Consider the following 20,847-nt stretch of genomic DNA (forward strand, 5'->3'; position numbering starts at 1 on the left):
CTTGCATAGTTCTCCTGCAACAACAACTACCAATCAAGTATTCAGATAGCTCCTTATGAGGCCTTATGATTAACTATTAACTAAATTAGACTATCCTAATTATCTAAACAAGAATTAAACCTAAAAATATTTGATTCTAAACTAATAAAATAAAATAATATAAATAATGAACTTTGAACAGAGAAAGAGCAGATTTTTATGATATCAATGTAATGAAAACGATCTAGGGTTATGGGCTATCTAACAATCCTATTGTATTCTTCAATTGAATTGACCGACTAATTTATCTAGCTTATTGGTTGACAGGGTTAATATTGCTCATAAGAATCTGTCGAGTTCTTACTCGCCTATTCAAGCTAACCTAACGCCTATATGTCTATGGAATTAGAATCAACAAAAACGCATTTATAATTCCTGTAAATCAACCAAGCAAGGCAATTAGGTATATGTCTATCCTAACTACGAATCCATTTTCCGATGCCCGAGTTCAAGAACTTGCTCTACTCAATCCTATATGCAATCTAGAATTCCCACTTTCGAGTTCAATTCTAGATTCGTAGATAGTATTCAATTGGTGATCAAGCAATTAAATAATTAAGCGCAAGATTGAATAAATAAACCAACATGATAAATCAAGAAGGCAAAATCAATACCCGAATAACAATAGTCATGAAAGAACCACAACCCTAGAACGTGAAGTTTAGCTCCACATAGACATGGTAGCCAAACAACAAATCATACAAAGAAACATAAAAATTACTAAGTTTGGTGGGAGAAAGATGGAACTTGATGAATTCCGACCTCCACGGCGGCTCTGTGCTTGTGTTTTTCTCTCAAAAACGTCCTCCCTCTCCAAAATAGGTTTAGGACCCCTTTTATACAAGTTGGGACCGTGTAGGACCGAAATAACCAAGTCCCAGACGAAATAGAACAAATCACGTAATGCAGGTCGAGGCCGGCGTGTAGCGGTAAATCCAGTAACGTTTTCGCCTAACTTTTGCTTTCAAGTTGCTGCAAAACTTTGGATTGCCTAACGTTTCCATTTTTCTTGTTTCTTTGCTTTTTCTTTCTTTGTTTGCAATTGTCTTTAATTTCCTCCACTTAATGCTCTTCATAATCACATAATTAATGATCCCATATTTGTAGTGTATAAAATACACATTAAAATATTTACTTTGCTCCTAAATTTTATCTTCAAAGTACCTACACATAAAATAAATTCAATTAAGCATAAATATAATACAATTTAGCATTAGAACACCAAAATGTAAGGTAAGTAATGCACAAAAAATATAGAATTATATCCAAACATCACCTATATAGCAGACGATGTCGTTCTCCAATTGGTTGGTTTGAGTCGGGTGAGGCTAGGTTATTGGGCACAGATTTGGTTTGGGATGCCTTGGATAAAATCAAGTTGATTCAGGATTGGCTTCGCACAGTACAATTTAGGCAGAAGAGTTATGCCGATCGGAAGGCTCGTGATGTAGCATTCATGGCCGGAGAGAGGGTTTTGCTTCGGGTTTCACCTATGAAAGGTGTAATGAGGTTCGGGAAGAAGGGGCTAGTTAAGCTCTAGGTATATTGGTCCTTTTGAGATCCTTGAGAGAGTTGGTGATGTGACTTACAAGCTTGCATTGTCACTCAACCTATCGATAGTTCGCCCGGTGTTCCATGTTTCTATGCTCTGGAAGTATTATGGTGATCCGTCCCATCAATTAGCCTCAGCTCAATCCAATTAGACAAGGATTTGACTTATGTTGAGGAGACGGTGGATATCTTGGACAGACAAGTCCGGAAGTTGAGATCAAAGAACATTGCTTCGGTGAAAGCTCAATGGAGGGGTCATCCGGTCGAGGACGCGACCTGGGAGACCGAGCACGACATGTAGAGTCGTTATCCTCACCAATTCGTCACTTTAGGTATGTCTCTATGCACGTTCGAGGACGAACGTGTGTTTTAAGAGAGGAAAAATGTAACGACCCGATCGGTCATTTTGTGTATTTGCGCTCTGTTTCTCCTTTTGATTCTTCATACATATGTAATTTTGATTTTATAACTTACGCGGTTGATTGGTAATCTAAAGTTGCTCGGTTAGTAAAATTGAAATCCTACGAGTGTAGGTCGTGATTTTAATCTCGTGAGCTGGGAGTTTTCCACGTAAAATACTGTTGTGTTATCTACTTGCTGTTGTGCGTGTGTTCTGTGGGAACTGATAGAGAACCAAGTTTTCTAGACAGTTTGATGGACATTTAGTTTATATCAGAGCTTCTCCTCCCTTCTTCTCTATCCTTTATATTTCAATTCAGGCATTTCTGTTTCATTATTAGTACTAGCGGTAGTCCTTATATTTTGAGTTGAGTAGTAATCTCATTTCTTTGCTAAAGTAATAGAAAAGGGTGTTTGTAAGTTTAACTGTGACATTTAGCTACTGGTTGATTTGGGATCATTACAACAATAAAAGCCAAAAATCATGCATAGAAAGCATATCTAAGCAGAATTCATTCTTATTCAAAGTCTTCACTTGACTTTCTTTATTACACGTACTAAATATGAAAAAGAAAAGTATTGAAGAAAAGATAAAGGAAACACACTTGGACACTAATGCGTAACAGGGATTTGCTGTAGATTACGTAGTCTGCCCCTGCACACTAACTTGTCAGCTAGACACAAGCAGGAGTATATGAATATATAGTTTTCAAGCAACGGCAACAAACCCAACAATCACTGCAATCACTGTCAGAACTACAAGGTCTGAGGCAAGTTACACCATCATTAAGTTGTGGAAGTAGTCTTTTCTTGAATCCCGAAAATTCTTGATCAACAATGTCCGATGCTGCTATGACTTGTGTCTTTCTAAACCATGCCACATTGACTGATATAGTTCACCATCATAATTTTTACAATCAAATATATATATATGATTGGAACTATATATTATATAAAGATAAATTCAGATGGTTACTAACCCAGGGCTATCATAACAATCACAGTGAAGACAACATCAAACTTGAGCAACTTCATCTTAAAAGTAGTATTTCACTCTTTTAAAATCTTTTGTATGAGCATCTTATTACTTCTAAAAGGATGCAATTTATAGATCTATGCTATGATAAGAGCTCTCTATAATGGTCCCCGCCGCGGCACTTCCCTCATATTTTCTAAGTTTTTTATGTTTAAATCTTTCCTAGGTTAACCTCCATTTTAATATAACGTGATCGATAATTTTGCTTCATGTCTCTCCCCACTGGCTGTCACTTAGAGTTAATATTGTTAGATTTAGGATATATTTGACCTGATTCATGTTTAGTTGTTTTAAATGTTTTGAAAAATATTTTCCTTATCAAAAAGAGGAAAAATATTTTTCAAAACTCTTATTCAACTTTCTCTACCCTATTCCCTATGCCCACCAACTCACTCCAACCCCCTACCCCTGACCACACCCCAACCTCGCTCACCACCCCCTATATAGAACTATTATTAAGAGTACTTTATTTTCATGTTGTAGATAGAGTATTTTTTTATTTCAATAAAATGAGTATATTCTTTTCATAATATAATAAAAGTATTTCCTTTCGTTTCAACAAAACGAGTACTTTTTTTTCATGAGGTAGAAAATAGTATTTTCTTTTATTTCAACAAAAGAGTACTTTCTTTTCATGTTATAGATAGAGTATTTTTTTTATTTCAACAAACTAAGTATTTTCTTTTCCTCGAATAGAAAAAGTATTTTTTTTTTTTCAAAAAATGAGTACTTTCTTTTCATGATGTAGAAAAAAAATATTTTCTTTCATTTCAACAAAACGGGTACTTTCTTTTTATGATGTAGAAAAAAGTATTTTCTTTTATTTCAACAAAGTAAGTATTTTCTTTTCCTGGAATAGAAAAAGTATTTTGTTTCAAAAAATGAGTACTTTCTTTTCATGATGTAGAAAAAGTAATTTCTTTAATTTTAACAAAACGAGTATATTCTTTTCATGATGTAGAAAAAATAAAAATAATTTCTTTCATTTCAACATAACAAGTATTTTCTTTTCCTGAAATAGAAAAAGTATTTTTTTTTCAAAAATGAATACTTTATTTTTATAATGTAGAAAAAAATATTTTCTTTCATTTCAACAAAACGAGTACTTTCTTTTTATGATGTAAAAAAGTATTTTCTTTCATTTCAACAAACTAAGTATTTTCTTTTCCTGAAATAGAAAAAGTATTTTTTTTCAAAAAATGAGCTAGTACTTTTCTTTTCATGAGGTAGAAAAAGTATTTTCTTTCATTTCAACAAAAAAAATACTTTCTTTCATAATATAGAAAAATATTTTTTTTTTATTTTAACAAAACGAGTACTTTCTTTTGATGCAGAAAAATTATTTTCTCAGTTCAACAAACTGAGTATTTTCTTTTCATGATGTAGAAAAATTATTTTCTTTTATTCAACAAAATGAGTAATTTCTTTTCATATTGTAGAAAAGATACATTCTTTTTCAACAAAATAAAGTGTTTTTTTTAGTTATCGAACTCAAATTTTAACGTTGTTCTTGTGTGAAAAAGTAAAGTAGCACATTAGTTTCTTGGAGTTTGTGTGAATTTTGAAAAGAATAATTAAATTCTTGAAGAAAATAGAGCCTGGAGAGGGGAGGAGTACAGGAAACATGGAGATTTTAGGGAAAGTGGGTTGAGGAGAGTAGCATAAAAAATTATTTTCCTAAAAATATTTTATACTCTCTAACCAAACACAAGAAAATATTTTCCGGAAAAAGTTTTTCTCTCACCAACCAAACAAGGAAAAATAAATGATAAAACCACTCTTTTTTCGGGAAAACAATTTCTAGGAAAATATTTTCCATGGAAACATTTTCCTTCATACCAAACACACCCTTAGGCTCCAACGAATTGGCCTGATATCAAGTCAAGAGCAAATTGGCCTTCTTCGTTTTCGGCATTTTTATATTCTGAAATAGTTCGCCAATTCAGTGCTTTATTTGTCGAGTCAATCTTCTTGGAGAAGACTTGAAAAGGATTTTCCGAGCATGGTTGAGATCAATGTGAAAATCCGAATCCTGCCATTTTAGTTTTTAATTTTGTCTCTTTTTTTCCCTTCCTCGTGTTATTACTGCAAATTGGCAGGATTAAGTTGGAAAAAACAAAGAATATAGTCTATCATAATCCAAATAATGCCTTCTAATAATATTTATAGATGGATCGATCGTTTCTTGCAAAACATTTTTTCTCTATTTACCTTCGTATGCTAAAAGCAAACCACTCTGATAGATTGCGTTTGGTTTTGAAATTATTTTTAGAAACCAAGTTGGTAGTGGGAAAAAAAAAACGAAAATAAATTGGTTTGGTTAAAATTTAAAAAACAATACAAAATTTCCTCTCATTATGTAAAACCTCAAAAAACAAACACAACTTGGATCCATAATTGATGTTCAAATATGTAAAAAATTGAACTTATGTTCAGGACTTGTCGGGTTGCCCTCCCATTTTGCATAATGTGATCTATAAATTTTTGAGGAAAAAACAAATCTATAAATTTGAGTTCCATTCTCTCTTGGCTTCCCAATAAAAAAACAATATTGTCGACGAGACTTAAGAGTTATAGTCATTGCCCCATAAATTTCGCATAATATCAGATCCACGATATCAGGAAAATACATGTGAAAATGAAAATAAATCCAATGTATATAAATGCACTTATTTAAGGAAATTGTGCACATCCGTTTCAAGTGGAAATGACACCGGCCACTTTTAAGTATTTTGTTTAATATATATTCACAGTTTACAGTGTACTTAATAATTAGTCTATTCGTTCAAGCTTCAGAATAGCGCATTCTGAAGTTTAAACTTCAAAGTTTAAATTTCAGGATAAAGTTCGAAAAATACATTATAAATTATGAATATATTTTAAATAACAGACTTAAAAGTGGCCGCGGGTTACTTTACCCCGTTTCAGTTGCACGCCATCTCATGTTAGGAACTTAGGATACATTTCTTTTTCAATTGCACGCATTCTCATGTTAGGACTTTAATTGAGTATTCGGATTCGCAAGTACATTAAAAATTATAATTGAAATATTTTTTATTCTACTAATCTTTATGTTTTAACGTATTCCAAGTATATCACTACAAATTAGTGGTTATATTTGTAAATAATGTTGGTGGGTAGCTCGATTGGGTAGTGTATGAAGAAATAAAATAGGAAAAATGATATTGTATAGCCGCTCTAAAATATAATAATCGAAAAATATATTTTTTGTATATATATAAATTTTATTTTTTATATACAAAAATTATACAAATTTTATATAATTTTTAGCTATTGAATGTAAATAGTTTCTGGGACATGCTAAAAGTAAAAAAAACCAATAAAATACCATCTGTGTTTTCAAAGGGGAATTTTCATACTTACTGATGAATTCAAAAAATATTTCACAATTTACAACTTTTAACTAAATAATATATTGTAGACAATAAATATGCGTCAAGAAAATAAAATCAAGACCGAAAATGGTCAAAGTAACCAATTCTCTCAAAATTTTCGTCGTCACTGTAGCAGTGAACAGTGCCAATGGTCACAATGGCCGGCGACCAGCCGAATTTTCCGGCTTGTCTGCCCTCCCCCAGCATTGAACAACAACATAAAACAACTAACGCCAACCCATACTCTAAGATTGTGAAACCAAATTCTTTAAATCATCCAGCGATGGCTACTGCTACAGCTTCAATTCAACCCATTCCACTGCGACGAGCAGTGTATTTGAATGGCCAACCAGTGGTTAAATTCACAGAGGCAGAAGTAGATAGAATGAACGTGATTGAAGGCATCCAATATGCTGTCGTTGGCAAGCTTTCATATGGTTCTCCGGAGATTCACGAGCTTCGCCGACTAATTCCAACTTAATGTGGTATCAAAGGTGAGTGTAATATCGGATTCCTTAGAGATCGTCATGTGTTAATTAGATTAACTCTATGGCAATATTTCCTCGATTTCACATCGAAGAGTATGTACTACATCAAAGCCAAAGATGGGTACGAATACCAATTGCGTACTCTTATCTACGATGCAAAATTTAAGGCGGGTGAAGAAACTCCGATGGCGATGGCGTGGATTTCTTTTCCTGGACTGCTGCCTACCTTTTTTGTAAAGAAAACTCTGTTTTCTTTGGCTACAGCTGTGGGAAGGCCAGTGTGTCTTGACGCGACAACTACAAACAAAACTAGGCCGAGTTGCGCAAGAGTAAAAGTTCTTGTCGATTTGTTGGCCGAACTACCTAAAAAGGTGCGATTGGATATTGATGATGAAGCTTCTGGTGGTGTTCGAACAGAATGGGTGAGAATTCAGTATGACATGCTACCAAAATATTGTAATGAGTGTAAACTACAAGGACATGATGAAATTGAATGTTGGCGTTTGCACCCCGAGCTTATTGAGAATCGAAGCAGCAAGAAAAGGAATGATCTTGCTGAGTTGAACAACTGGAATTCTGCTGCTGATGAACAAGGAAAAACCAAAAATCACATTACCTCTTTAATGATTCTCATGAGTGGAAAAGTAGTCGGGAACGTAGGTGCACAGTGGAAGGAAGTTCGGGATAATCGGGGAACCAACAAAAATAACAAAACCCAGGTACTAGGGCAAACTGGCAATGCAATCGTGCCAGTGAATGTTGGTGTACAGTAGGTGCACAATAACTTTGCACTGATGTAGGTCGAAGAAGATCAGACAAACAAGGTTCAAACAAGGAATAAATTTGCAGTATTAGAAGAGGAACAAAGTGATATAAACGAGAACAACCAACTAGTTTTGGTGGGGGGAAAACCAGTCTTCAGTTCTAAAGATGGTCCTACTCCTTCTGGGGTTTAGTCCACAATCGAATGGGTTCATAGAAGGTTTGGGACTAGCAAAGAGGAGCTAAAACAATTCAATGTTACCACAAACCAATCTTGTCATGCGATACCATCTCAAACTTTTAAAGATTCTGGGCAGATGGAGGATCTTGATGAGGTAAACTCTACAAAGGTCTTATGGAGCGATGCAGTTGAGGTTAAGAATGATCAGCTGGGCAAAACAAAGACAATAGAAGACAAGGTGAAGAAGGACAACAATCCAAGCTCACCTGGCGATAGGCTGGCGACGCCAGACCTAAAGCTGGGCTCACCGGGTGATAGGTTGGCGATGCCAGGCCTAAATCCAGGCTCACCTAGCGATAGGCTGGCGACGCCAGGCCTAAAGCCAGGCTCACCTAGTGATAGGCTGGCGACGCCAGGCCTAAAGCTATGCTCCCCAGACGTTAGGCGGGCGACGTCAGGCCTAAAGCCAGGTTCACCTGATGAGGTAGCTACAGTAAACCCCAACCTTAAAGCCATTAGAGAGATTTTGGCCTATGTAGATGGTGTTTCGGCGTATGTCCATGAGCTATAATTCAAGGAGTATGAACAGGCTGATGAGCGGGCAACTGTTCCAAGAGCATCCAGGGAAATAGAGGAAGTGCCTATGGAATCTGGCACTGATCAAACCATGCAACTACATCTTTATGTTCTAACTAAGACTCCTCTACAACATTTACATGATTTAGTTACACACAATGTGACACTAATTGATGAAGACTTATTGAGACAAAATCCAATGAAGGATGAATGAGATGATGAATCAACTGCCGAAAACTTCAAACAAGTGGCTAGGGAAGGGGATATATCACCCATAACTAGTGCTAAAGGAGGTAAAAAAAACTAAGAAGAATCAGAGTAAAGATCCACCACAACCTTCAAGAATAATGCCCAGGAGGGCAAATTCTCTATCTAGATGATGATCAAAACATTAATATGGAACATAAGGTCTATGAATACACAATAGGACTTTCCTAGGGTGATCAATATGAATAGGGAGTACAATTTTTGTGTAGTTGCATTGATGGGGCCTTTTCAAAAGAAGGGACTCATTGATAGATATAAAAGGAGGTTGAATATAGAGACTGCTTATACAAATATTAATGGGCAAATATGGTTGTTCTTCGATGCAGTGGTGGAATGGGAATTAGTGGAGGATACTGAGCAACATGTGACTGTGAGAGTGTTTCACTATGACCTGGGGCAGCACATGATGATGACATTTGTTTATGCAAAATATTCAACAATGGAGAGGTTGGATTTGTGGGATCACTTGTATTATTTAGCAAGTGATATGGAATTACCATGGTTGGTAGGAGGGGATTTCAATGTGATATTGCATGAAGATGAGAAAATAGGGGGACTTCCAGTACACCCTCCTGAATATGAGGATTTTGCATTTTGTGTAAACTCTTGTGGTTTGTTTGAGCAAGGGTACAAAGGAAGTTCATTCATATGGTGGAATGGGAGATCCAATGCTGAGTGTATATTCAAGAGATTGGATAGGATTTTTGTGAATTTTCCATTTCAGAACATGTTGCCAACTATTGAAGTTGAGCATCTAATCAGAACTGGATCAGATCATGCACCATTGCTAATGACATGTGGGGTGCAGACAACCAATTTTGTCAAGCCTTTCAGATTCTTGAACTTTTAGACAAAGCATGCTATAATTATAGATGTGGTGAGGCAAAATTGGGAAGCTGATTTCATAGGGGATCAATTTTTGATGTTCAAGCAGAATATCAAGAGGGTGAAGGCAGCACTCTTAAAATGGAATAGGGAAACATTTGATGATATCTTCAAGCAATTGGATATTTTGGAGGACATTGTTAGGGTAAAGGAGATGTTGTTTGAAAAAGAGCCTACAACTGAGAATAGGATTGTGCTTCAAAAGGCTCAATCTGAATTGAAGAAATACTTGAATATTGAGGAGCAGTATTGGAGGCAAAAAGCTGGGATGACTTGGTTTGCTGAAGGAGATAGGAATACAAGTTTCTTTCACAACCATGTCATTGGCAAAAGAAAAAAATTGCAACTGAAGAGGATCAAAAGTGGCAGTGGGGTATGGATTGAAGACCAGGAGCAATTGGCTACAGCTGCAGTGGACTTCTATCAAAAACAGTTCACAAATGAAGGTGATGCTTCTGAATTTCCCTTGCTCAATAATGTACCTTCAATGGTCACTATGGATCAGAATTTGGAACTTAGCAGATTGCCACAATTGAAGAAGTAAGGGCAGCAATTTTTGAGCTTAGTGGGGAGAGTGCTAGTGGCCCCGATGGATTCACTGGCTTGTTTTATCAAACATGCTGGGATGTTATTGGTGCTGATATACACAACATGGTGCTACACTTCTATGGAGGAGCTGCATTGCCTAAATCCATCACTCACACCAATCTAGTGTTGCTGCCCAAGAAACCTAGAGTTGAGACCTTCTCTGACTTAAGACCTATTAGTTTGAGCAACTTCATTAACAAGGTTTTGTCTAGGATGTTACATGACAGATTGGAGATTTTTTTGCCATCTCTAATAGCTCCTAATCAATCCGGATTTGTAAAGGGTAGGAGTATATTTGAGAACATCTTATTGACTCAAGAAATTATCACTGACATAAGGTTAAGGGGAAAGCCAACTAATGTGGTGATCAAGCTTGATATGGCTAAGGCCTATGATAGGGTCTCATGGAAGTACTTATTGTATGTGCTAAGGAAGATGGGATTTTCTGAACACTTCATCAACATGGTGTGGAACTTGATGTCAAATAACTGGTATTCAGTATTGGTGAATGGGCAGTCCTCAGGGTTCTTTAAGTCGACAAGGGGTGTGAAACAAGGGGATCCCCTATCTCCAGCATTTTTCATTCTGTCAGCTGAGGTACTTTCCAGGTCTTTGAATAAGCTTTTTGAAGACAAGTCATTTATGGGATTTGGAATGCCTAAGTGGTCTGATTCTTTAAACCACTTGGCGTATGCTGATGATACGATAATCTTTGCATCTGCTCATCCTCCCTCTTTGAGCAAGATTATGGCAGTGTTGGGGAACTATGAGAAGATATCAGGTCAGATGATCAACAAAGATAAGAGTTCATACTACATGTATTCAAAGGTTGCTAATGGATTGTTTCAGGCAGTTGGAGCTATTACAGGATTTGCAAGAGGTAAATTCCCCTTCACATATCTAGGGTGTCCTATTTTTTACACTAGAAGGAAGAGGGACTATTATGAGGATCTTATCAAGAAGGTGAAGGCTAAATTGCATTCATGGAAAGAAAAACTGTTGTCATTTGGAGGAAAGACAACACTCATCTCTAGTGTGTTGCAAAGTATGCCAGTTCACATGTTATCAGTCCTTGATCCACCAAACAGCATCCTGGGGCATCTACATAAGACTTTTGCTAGGTTCTTTTGGAGCACAAAGGAAGAAGGGAGAAGCAGACACTGGGCTTCATGGCAAAATCTTTGCCTTCCTAAAGAGGAAGGGGGGCTAGGTTTTAGGTCCTTAAATGATGTCTCAAGGGCACTGTTTGCTAAACTATGGTGGAGGTTTAGGACCACAAAATCTTTGTGGTCTAATTTCATGTGTAATAAGTATTGCAAGAAGGAGCCACCAACTATGGTGCATTTTAGGGTAGGGTCTCATGTTTGGAGACAAATGCTGAATACTAGGGAAGAAGTAGAACATAAGATCGTATGGGAATTGAAGAGTGGAACAACTAATATTTGGCATGAAAATTGGACTGGATTGGGTGCACTTTATCATGTATTACCTGAAGACTTTCCAATCAATGAAGGTCTTCAGGAGGTGGCAGAACTGCGGCAAGGGGAAACATGGGATGATCAGCTGCTAGATCAAACTTTCAATGAGGAAATTGCAGAACATATAAGGCTAAATGTGCACTATGAAGGCAGTGAGGGATATTGGGATAAGCCATACTGGATGCCAACTCCTTCAGGCAAGTTCAGTGTTAGCAGTGCTTGGCAAATATTAAGGCATAAGGGAGATCCTAATAAGGAATTCAAGTTAATATGGATTAAAGGTTTGCCATTCAAGATATCCTTCTTCTTGTGGAGATTGTGGAGGCAGAAAATAGCCACCGATGACATGTGGAGGAGGCAAGGGCAAATGGTGAAGTCTAGGTGTTGGTGTTGTTAGCAGCCCCAAGAGGGATCCATTGAGCATATATTTGTCACAAGTCCTACTGCCTCTAAGGTATGGAACTTGTTCATGGGGGCTGCTGGAATTTCTGTGCAATTGATTCAATTGAAGCAGATTATAAGGTGGTATGCTCAGTGTTGTCCGAAATTAAAGCCATTATTTCAAGCAGTACCGGCTATCATCACTTGGGAGCTGTGGAAGAGAAGAAATGCAGGTAAACATGGTGGTTCAATGTCCACAAATAGGGTGATTCATGAGATAAATAGGACAATGCATCAACTGGCAAGGCTGAGGTATGCTTGGATCCCTAATATTCCATTGTTATGGCCAGACATGATTCAATACTTTGAAGGATATAAACCTATATTGATCACTACAAGAGTAACATAGCAGCTTCCTTGTCATGGTTGGTACAAATGTAATATTGATGGAGCTTCAAAGGGCAATTCTGGACCTAGCTCCCCAGGCTTTTGTGTGAGGGATGATGAAGGTGATGTGGTATATGCTAGGGCAGTAGACGTGGGAGTGACAACTAATGTGGTGGCTGAAGCTAAGGCTATTCTTCAAGAGTTGGAACATTATGTGGAGCATGATTTTCACCCTCCCATAATGGAGACTGATTCATTGGTGATGAAGAAGGCGATAGAAGGGGAATGGGATCCTCCTTGGGTAATTGCACAGGATGTGAAGAAAATTATAGAGATAAAGGAAAACTTCAATGTGATCTTTCAACATGTGTTCAGAGAAGGCAACTCAGTGGCGGATTTTATAGCTAACATTGTGTTCTCTTTTGCAGGTACATCTAAGTTTCATTCATTCTCTGAACTGCCTAGTGCAGGGAGGAGGTTGATCAATCTAGACAAATCTCAATCACCTAACCTTAGGATTAGGATAGCAAAGAGAAGAACCCCAGACTGATGGCTTCACAAGATTGGACTCTGCACAAACTGATATGTCCAAATGCTAAGGAAAATGTTGAACCCATCATATGGTATTTTTGGAGATTGTTGAATCATTTCTCAGTGGTATTAGCATGCTTTCAAGCTCAATCTGAGGATGGTTTAGCAATGTTTTGAATGATGTCTACATTAAAGGTTCTAGTAGGGATGGATCTGAGCTTACAAGATCACAAAAAGGCACATTCTCAAAGGCTGGCCTTTGCCTTGCAAAGTCTGCTTAAAGCTAGATCATTCCTGGCTTTTGCCTTGTAAAGCCAGCCTAAAGCCAGCTCATGCCTGGCTTTTGCCTTGTAAAGCCTAGCTAAAGCCAGCTCATGCCTGACTTTTGCCTTGTAAAGCCTGCCTAAAGCCAGCTCATGCCTGGCCTTTGGCCTGCAAAGCCTGCCTAAAGCCAGCTCAAGCCTGGCTTTTGCCTTGCAAAGCCTGCCTAAAGCCAGCGCATGCTTGGCCTTTGCCTTGTAAAGCCTGCCTAAATCCAGCTCAAGCCTGGCTTTTGCCTTGCAAAGCTTGCCTAAAGCCAGGCTCATCTTCTACATATTAATCTTGATGAGTGAGCACATGATTAATACTTGAACAAAATCAGTCCATTGCATATGGAGATCATATAGTAGCGACACTTGGAGGACGATGCGGACTTTAACTCTACGGTGGAGATGTTTGGAATTCATTTTAGCCTATGGATAATATACCCTGGTGCCTGGTGAGAGCTTGATAGGTGCTGCTTGGTATTTGCCAATGACAATTGGATTCACATACACTAATAGGAGAAGGAAGCATTCAACTTATCATGTTGTAATAGTTAGTTTATTAGATTTTAGCTTTTATATCTTTTTTAATAGCTAATAGCTTCATGCAACTTTTATTTTGGTTTGGACATCTTGTAAGCATTGGACCCATTTTGGGATTTTATTTATATATTAGCCATTAGGCCAAAAAAAAAAAGACCGAAAATATCGCAACAATCATAGTATTTGATTTCAAATAATTTGAGTGTACAATCTCTACGATTCCTCTTATTTTACTTTTTCAATATAAATTTAAGGGCTTTCGAGCTTGATCTTGAATTTGAATTTGTTGCCACGAACGATGATCTTGAATTCAACTAGCATAAACTTTGATTTGAACCCGTACTCCTTGAATCTTGATTTGTTCTTCGTTCTTGAGCTTGAACTTGATTTCTTAAACTTGAACTTGGTTGCTTGAAACTTGTTGAGAAATTTACGGTGTTTGATCCACGAGCTATCTCTTGCTTCTTATTATAACTTCTGATGTCTTTTCTAAGTTATGAAGACCCATATTTAAAGTTGTGGGAGAAAAGAGTTGTGATGAGAATAAACACTTTCTGACCAATCAGACTGAAGAGTGGCAAGACCGTATTTGATTGGCTAGAACATGTCACTTGCACATGTGGCGCGATTTCATTAGCCTTTTAATTTGACTTGGCATGCCTTGTCATTTTGACACATGGCATGATCCCATTGGCTCTTCTGTTTGACTTGGCGTGCCACGTTATTTGACACGTGGCACCAAAATGGGACTCTAGGAAGATGACATCTTGAGCCTAATGAAGTGGGTTCATCACTTTAGCCCAATTAAATGGGCTGACCCAATGTATTAAGACTTATTTATTTAATCCATATATATTGGACTTATATAACTAATTCAATTATATTAGCCCATAATATTTATTTGACTAATATACTTTGAATTTAAAATATAGTCCAAGTTATTTTATTAGATTTAAAAGTCAATAAATTTTGCATGCCTATAAATGCCCCTACTTCAAAATTTGTCTGAGGTGTAAACTTAATAAACCTCAAGACGAGGCTTGAAGTATTGGTAAATTAGCATCGGATCAAATTACCTCGAAACAGGTATTTCCATGGTTCATTTGTATTGCATAAATTTTGTCAGCTGCTTAAAACAATTTGACTCTGACACTTTAATGTCAGTCCATTCCTTAGATAGGAATGAAAGTTAAGCCACGTTGATTTGGTACATCTTGGTACCTGAATTGTTACTCGGAAATTCCACCTTTTCATAACTTAGAAAATAATCCTTTCAATTGTAATGTCCACCAAATTAACACGTTGCATCTTCAGCGCCTCCACGTGGTAACTTTAAGTACAATTTGTTTTCCTATCAAAGTGCTTTCATGTTTATTAAAATTTATTGTCACGCTACTTGTTAAAGAGACAACCATGCAAAAGTGATTCCTTGTGGCAAACGAATTATTGGCGCAACCAAATTCATTTCGGGGACGGTTACATAGATCCCACATCCAGACAAATATATTGGACATCCGCCATTGCTAGCTATATATAGTACTCTTTTCTTCGATTCTACACATTAAGATGCATCGACCGCAAGCTTATTCGAGTCCGCATTTGACAGGTAAATTATTTTTTCTGTGTTTTTATCTTCTTTTTCCTCCTTTTCTTTTCCTCTTTCTCTTCTCTAGGCAAACCAAACATGGATAAATTATTGTCCAAAGAGATGACTCATGCATGAAGAAGGTGATCTTAGGGCATGTGGAACGGATATTCATTCCCGTCCAAAAATTGAAGGGATAATCTTAAGGTGTGAAGGTTCATACGGCATATAGAAGGACAAATTCATGGCAACATATAGAAGGACAGATTCTCAACATCATGTAGAAGGATCAGCCCGCAATAGCATATACAAGGAAAAATCAATGACAACCCATAGAAGGACAAATCCTCAACAACATATAGAAGGATCCGCCCGCAATAGCCTATACAAGGACAAATTCATGGCAACCTATAGAAGTCAAATCATCAACAACATATAGAAGGATCAAATCCACGATGATACCAGCTTAAGGTGCAAAGGGACTTAAATGTCCACCTTAATACTGGAAAACTATAGTTTTTTTAAGGACAAACTCACGAAGAGGCCAACTTAAGATGCAAATAGACTAACATGTCCACCTTAAGATTGGAAAATTATAGTTCCTTTTAAGTACATGGTGGATTGAAAAATTATAGTTCCTTTTAAGGACAAACTCGTGAAAATGCCAACTTAAGGTGCAAAGGGACTTAAACGTTCACCTTAAGATTGAAAAATTATAGTTCCTTTTAAGGACAAATCCACAAAAAGGCCGACTCAAGGTGCAAAGGAACTTCAACGCCCACCTTAATATTGCGAAAGTATAGTTCATTTTAAGGACAAACCCGTGAAGAGGCCAACTTAAGGTGCAAAGGGACTTAAACGTCCACCTTAAGATTGGAAATTAGAAAGCTTCAACTCTAAGACTAGGTGGTCTTGACGACATCGACTTGAATACTTCGCAAACTTTAAAAACTTGGCGGACTTTGCAGACTTCAACTTGAAGACCGACAAGCTTGAAGATTTGATGGACTTGAAGATTCGGCGGACTTTGACACCTCAACCTGAAGAGCGGTGGACTTTTAAATTTCAACTTGAAAAATTAGCAAACTTGGAGACTTGGAGGGCTTAAAATAATTCAACTTGAGGACCGGTGAATTTGAGGACTTCAACTTAAAGGCCGATGGACTTTAAGACTTGGAGGATTTGAATATTTCAACTTAAAGATTGGCGGACCTGAAAACTTCAACTTGAAGGGAGGTAAACCTGAAAACTTCACCTTGAAGAACTGGGGGATATGAATATTTTAACTAGAAGACCGGTCAGTCGGCCTGAAGACTTGGAGGACTCGTAGACTTCAACTTGGAGGCTTGGCGGATTTGAAGATTTCAACTTGAAGACTTGGAGGAATTAAACACTTCAACTTGAAGACCAAAAACTTGAAGGTTTGGCGAATTCGAAGGCATAGCGAATCTCCGGACTTCAATGAAAATACTTAGCAACCTCCTAAAAGACTATAATCATCTCATTAAAGACACCAATTTACCATGGAAGCTTGCCTCCTTTAAATCATATGGGATCCAAAGTTCAACAGAAGAATAGTGTTTCAGCTTGATTTTCAAGTGTTGATTGAATAGATTAAATTCCATCATACTTCATTCGGGCAACGATTGAACTTTTAAACATCAACTTGAAAAAATTAGCAGATTTGAAAAAATTCAATCTGAAGATTTGGTCTTCTACTAAAAGCCTACATCATCCATCAGAGATGCCAATTTGCTATGGAGGCTTGCCCCCATTGAACCATCAATCTTTGATAAGGCACAAAGTTCAATGAAAGAATACATGTAAGAGTAATTTTTTTAAGTTCCAATCAAGTGGATTATACTCCATCGTGTTTTATTCGATCAACGATTGGGGTGATATGTGTCTTTTGAACTCATGCAACTGAACTTAGAATGAAACTCTAAGCTGCCTACGTACCTCGATGAAGAGGATTAAGTCATACCGTAGTTTAGAATTGGTGATTTTTTTTAGTGTCCTAACTTTTGCCTAGGCTACCTCTTTCGAGATTTTCAACCTAGCGGACATTTATTTTTTTTGGTCTGTACATATTTTATACTCTTGCGGGCCAAGAGTAATATGTAGTTTATACTTTCGCGTGAAGAAGCGTAGTGACTTGTAATTTAAGCTCGTGTTTTGATGAGCTTTGCAACTTGAACACTTCTCTCGAATTTGAAGAGCTTTACAACTTGAAGACTTTGCCAAATTTGAAGAGCTTTATGCATTGAAGTTTGGCTCGAATTTGAAAAACCTTTGCAACTTGAACTATTTGCTCATATTTTAAGAGCTTTGCGACTTGAACACTTTCTCGAATTTGAAGAGCTTTACATCTTAAAGTTTGGCTTGAATTTAAAAAGCTTTTCAACTTGAACTCTTTGCTCGACTTTGAAGAGCTTTCGACTTGAGTCTTTGCTCGAATTTGAAGAACTTTACAACTTGAACACTTTGCTCAAATTTGAATAGCTTTCCACTGGAACACTTTGCCCATATTTGAAGAGCTTTACAACTTGAAGACATTACTCGAATTTGAAGAGTTTTATGCCTTAAAAATTTAGTTTAAAATTGGGAAATTTCGTGACATACAATATATACTCATGTAATAAGAAGCCTTATAACATGCAACTTAGGTTCATGCATTGAGGAGAATTATAACTTGCAGTTTATGTAACGACCCGACCGATTATTTTACTTTCTAGAACCATGTTTCCCTAAATTAGACTTCCTGTACGTGCTTCTACTATTTTATAACTTGCGGGGATGGTCAGGTCGTGATTTGAAAGGGTTTGGGTTGAAATCGGAACACTTGGTTCCTTATGTTGGCCTTAAAAGGCTAAGTTTGACTTCGATCAACATTTTGAGAAAACGACCTCAGAATCGATATTTGACGGTTCCAATAGGTTCGTATGATGATTTTGGACTTGGGCGCATATTCGCATCGGGTTTTGGATGATCCGGGCTTGACGCCTAATAGTGAAAGTTGGCTCTTTGAAGACTTTAGAAATTCTTTAAATTTGGTTTGGAGCGGGTTTTGGTGTTATCGAGGTTCAAACGGAATTATGAGACTAGGAATAGCTTAGTAATGTCATTTAAGACTTGCACGCAAAATTTGGTGTCAATCCGAATAGTCTAAGTACGTTTCAGCGCATTTTGAGCGAATAGAAGAACTTGAAGTTCACAAGTTTGATTCAATTGGTTTTGGGGTGTGATTCTTAGTTTTAATGTTATTTCTAGCATTCTGAGAGTTCGAGCGAGTCCGTTTTATGATTCCAAACTTGTTGGTATATTCGGGCGAGTCCCCGGGAGCCCCGAGGGCCCCGAGTGTCGATCGGACGAGGCTCGGACCAAGTTGGGAGCATGGAGCCATAACTGAAGCTCCCAGATTTTTCATAATCGCGCCTACGCTTGGCCAGCCGCAGGTGCGGGCTCACAGGTGCGAGCCACGAGCCACAGAAGCGAGAGATCAAGGGTAGCCCAGGAACCGCAGATGTGGAAGATTGGGCGCACATGCGCGACCGCAGGTGCGACTAGGCCCGTAGAAACGGCCCCTTCTATCCGCAGATGCGAAGGCTGGCTAGGTGAGGGAAAAGCGCACATGCGAGGCATTTTCCGCAGGTACGAGACCACAGATGCGACCAAGGCACCATAAGTGCGAAAGTAGCTGGGCAGTGAGGGTTCATTTAATACGGACTTAGGCCATTTTTATCATATTTTCTCTCACTCTTGGGCGATTTGAGAGCTTTGGAGGAGGGAATTTCGACCTAGCTTTGTGAGGTAAGTAATTTCTACCTAATGTGAGTTTAATACATAGCTTATTGGTAGATTTTAATATGAAAATTTATAAAAATTATTAGTTTAGATGAAAAACCTAGGTTTTGATTAAAATGAGATTTTATCACGAAAATGATTATAGAACTTAGTGAAAATCATATATTTATATTCCTAAGGTTATGGGTAACAAGTTTCTTCAAATATTTCCGGAATCCGAGCACGTGGGCACTACTACAAAAAAGGCCTTTGGTGACAATTATTTAGCGACAATAAGGCAATTGGTGCTAATAGATTTGTTAAGCTGAAATATTAGTGGCATGTGACCATTAGCCCGTAAAAGATATGCTTTTACCAACAATAACAATTAATTGTCACTAAAAAACACTAATTAAAATAGATTTTTATTATTCTAACTTTCCCTCCGTACCCAAAAAATAGAAAAAAACTTTCCCTCCATTTTTTTTTGTCATTAATGAACCATTCCCTCCAAAGTAAGAAAACCTATCCCCGTCATCGAACATGAAACGGAAGACGGCTGGAAACTAAATGAAGCAGACACAATATAACAACAGGCAAGCCTCCTTTCCTTTCCTTATTATTATGTTCTTAGGTGCTACGATGTTAAAATTGATTTGATGTTAAAAACCGTACAAAATCAAATATTCAAACAGTTTATTAACTTTTGAGCTGATAGAATTTATGGTATTTTCCAGGGAAGTGGTAGTGGAGACCAGTTTCCACGGGCTACTGCAAAACTAAACTCTAATTGGGTAAACCAATTTGGGATTTTGTATCAATTTTTTTTTGCCTTTAGCTTTAATTGGTGGAGTAGCATTAGGGCTTGTTAATCCTAGACTTGATTGTTTTGCTGATAGATATTATCTGTCCAAGTTTAGAACCTTTGGGGTATTTATAATCTCAGAGCTCACATTGCGTAGTGAAGAAGTTGGTGCTGCTGTTGAAGCTTGGCCTGTTGGTATTTTTAGTCTTGTTATTTTGGTAATTGGATTTCTTGAATTTTCTACAGAATTTGTGCAATTGAGATGATTGAGAACCTTTCTTATCTATCCCCTTTTGTAGTTTTTCTTTGTTCTCTTTTTCGATTTGCATAGGTTAATTGTGACACTAATGAATAAAAATGAGTTTTTTGGTATGTTTTTCATGTTCTTAATTTTGGTGATTTAAGGTGAATTCAGTTGTATTAGAGGGGAAGATTATTGTAACGATGCGACTTGTCGTTTTAAAAATTAACGCTCCTTTCAGTGACTTAAGGTCTCAAGCATCTTCGTAATATGTATTATGATCCGCGTGTGTGGTCGAGTTTAATTTTCGGAATATTCGGAATTTAATTTGGAAGAACAATTCTCATTTTGAAGCTTAAATGGAAAGAGTTGATTGGGGAGTTGGCTTTTGAGCAAACGACTCCGGAATGGAATTTCGTTGATGTCAATAGTTTCGTATGGTGATTTCGGACTTAGGTGTATGTTCGGATTTAAATTTGGAAGTCCGTAGGATAATTCGACGTATTTTGGCGAAAGTTGAAAAATAGAAGATTTTTGGAAAGTTCGACCGAAGGTTGAATTTTTGATAACGAGGTCTGATTTCGATTCCGGAAATTGGAACAGTACCATTACATCATTTATGACTTGTGTGCAACATTTAA

General features: G+C 37.2%; 1 protein-coding gene across 1 annotated transcript; it reads left to right on the forward strand.

The window, feature by feature from the left end:
- Positions 1 to 8,911: 8,911 nt before the first annotated feature.
- Positions 8,912 to 20,320, forward strand: LOC142175770 (uncharacterized). The gene is made up of 7 exons (XM_075242760.1): positions 8,912 to 9,496; positions 9,545 to 10,057; positions 10,102 to 12,015; positions 12,439 to 12,672; positions 13,140 to 13,252; positions 20,060 to 20,183; positions 20,297 to 20,320. The coding sequence occupies exons 1-7, from the start codon at positions 8,912 to 8,914 to the stop codon at positions 20,318 to 20,320; spliced, it is 3,507 nt and encodes a 1,168-aa protein (XP_075098861.1).
- The last annotated feature ends 527 nt before the right edge of the window (positions 20,321 to 20,847 follow it).

The sequence above is a fragment of the Nicotiana tabacum genome, chromosome 22 (genome assembly GCF_000715075.1).
Source record: "Nicotiana tabacum cultivar K326 chromosome 22, ASM71507v2, whole genome shotgun sequence".
Taxonomy (NCBI): domain Eukaryota; kingdom Viridiplantae; phylum Streptophyta; class Magnoliopsida; order Solanales; family Solanaceae; genus Nicotiana; species Nicotiana tabacum.

Excerpts from the sequence above, each read along its gene's own strand:
- LOC142175770 (XM_075242760.1), top strand. The coding sequence starts at position 8,912 with ATGGGGCCTTTTCAAAAGAAGGGACTCATTGATAGATATAAAAGGAGG. Across the intron at positions 12,673-13,139 it reads TAATGGAGACTGATTCATTG|GTTCTAGTAGGGATGGATCT; the intron begins GTGATGAAGAAG and ends TCTACATTAAAG. Across the intron at positions 20,184-20,296 it reads TTTTTAGTCTTGTTATTTTG|GTTAATTGTGACACTAATGA; the intron begins GTAATTGGATTT and ends CGATTTGCATAG.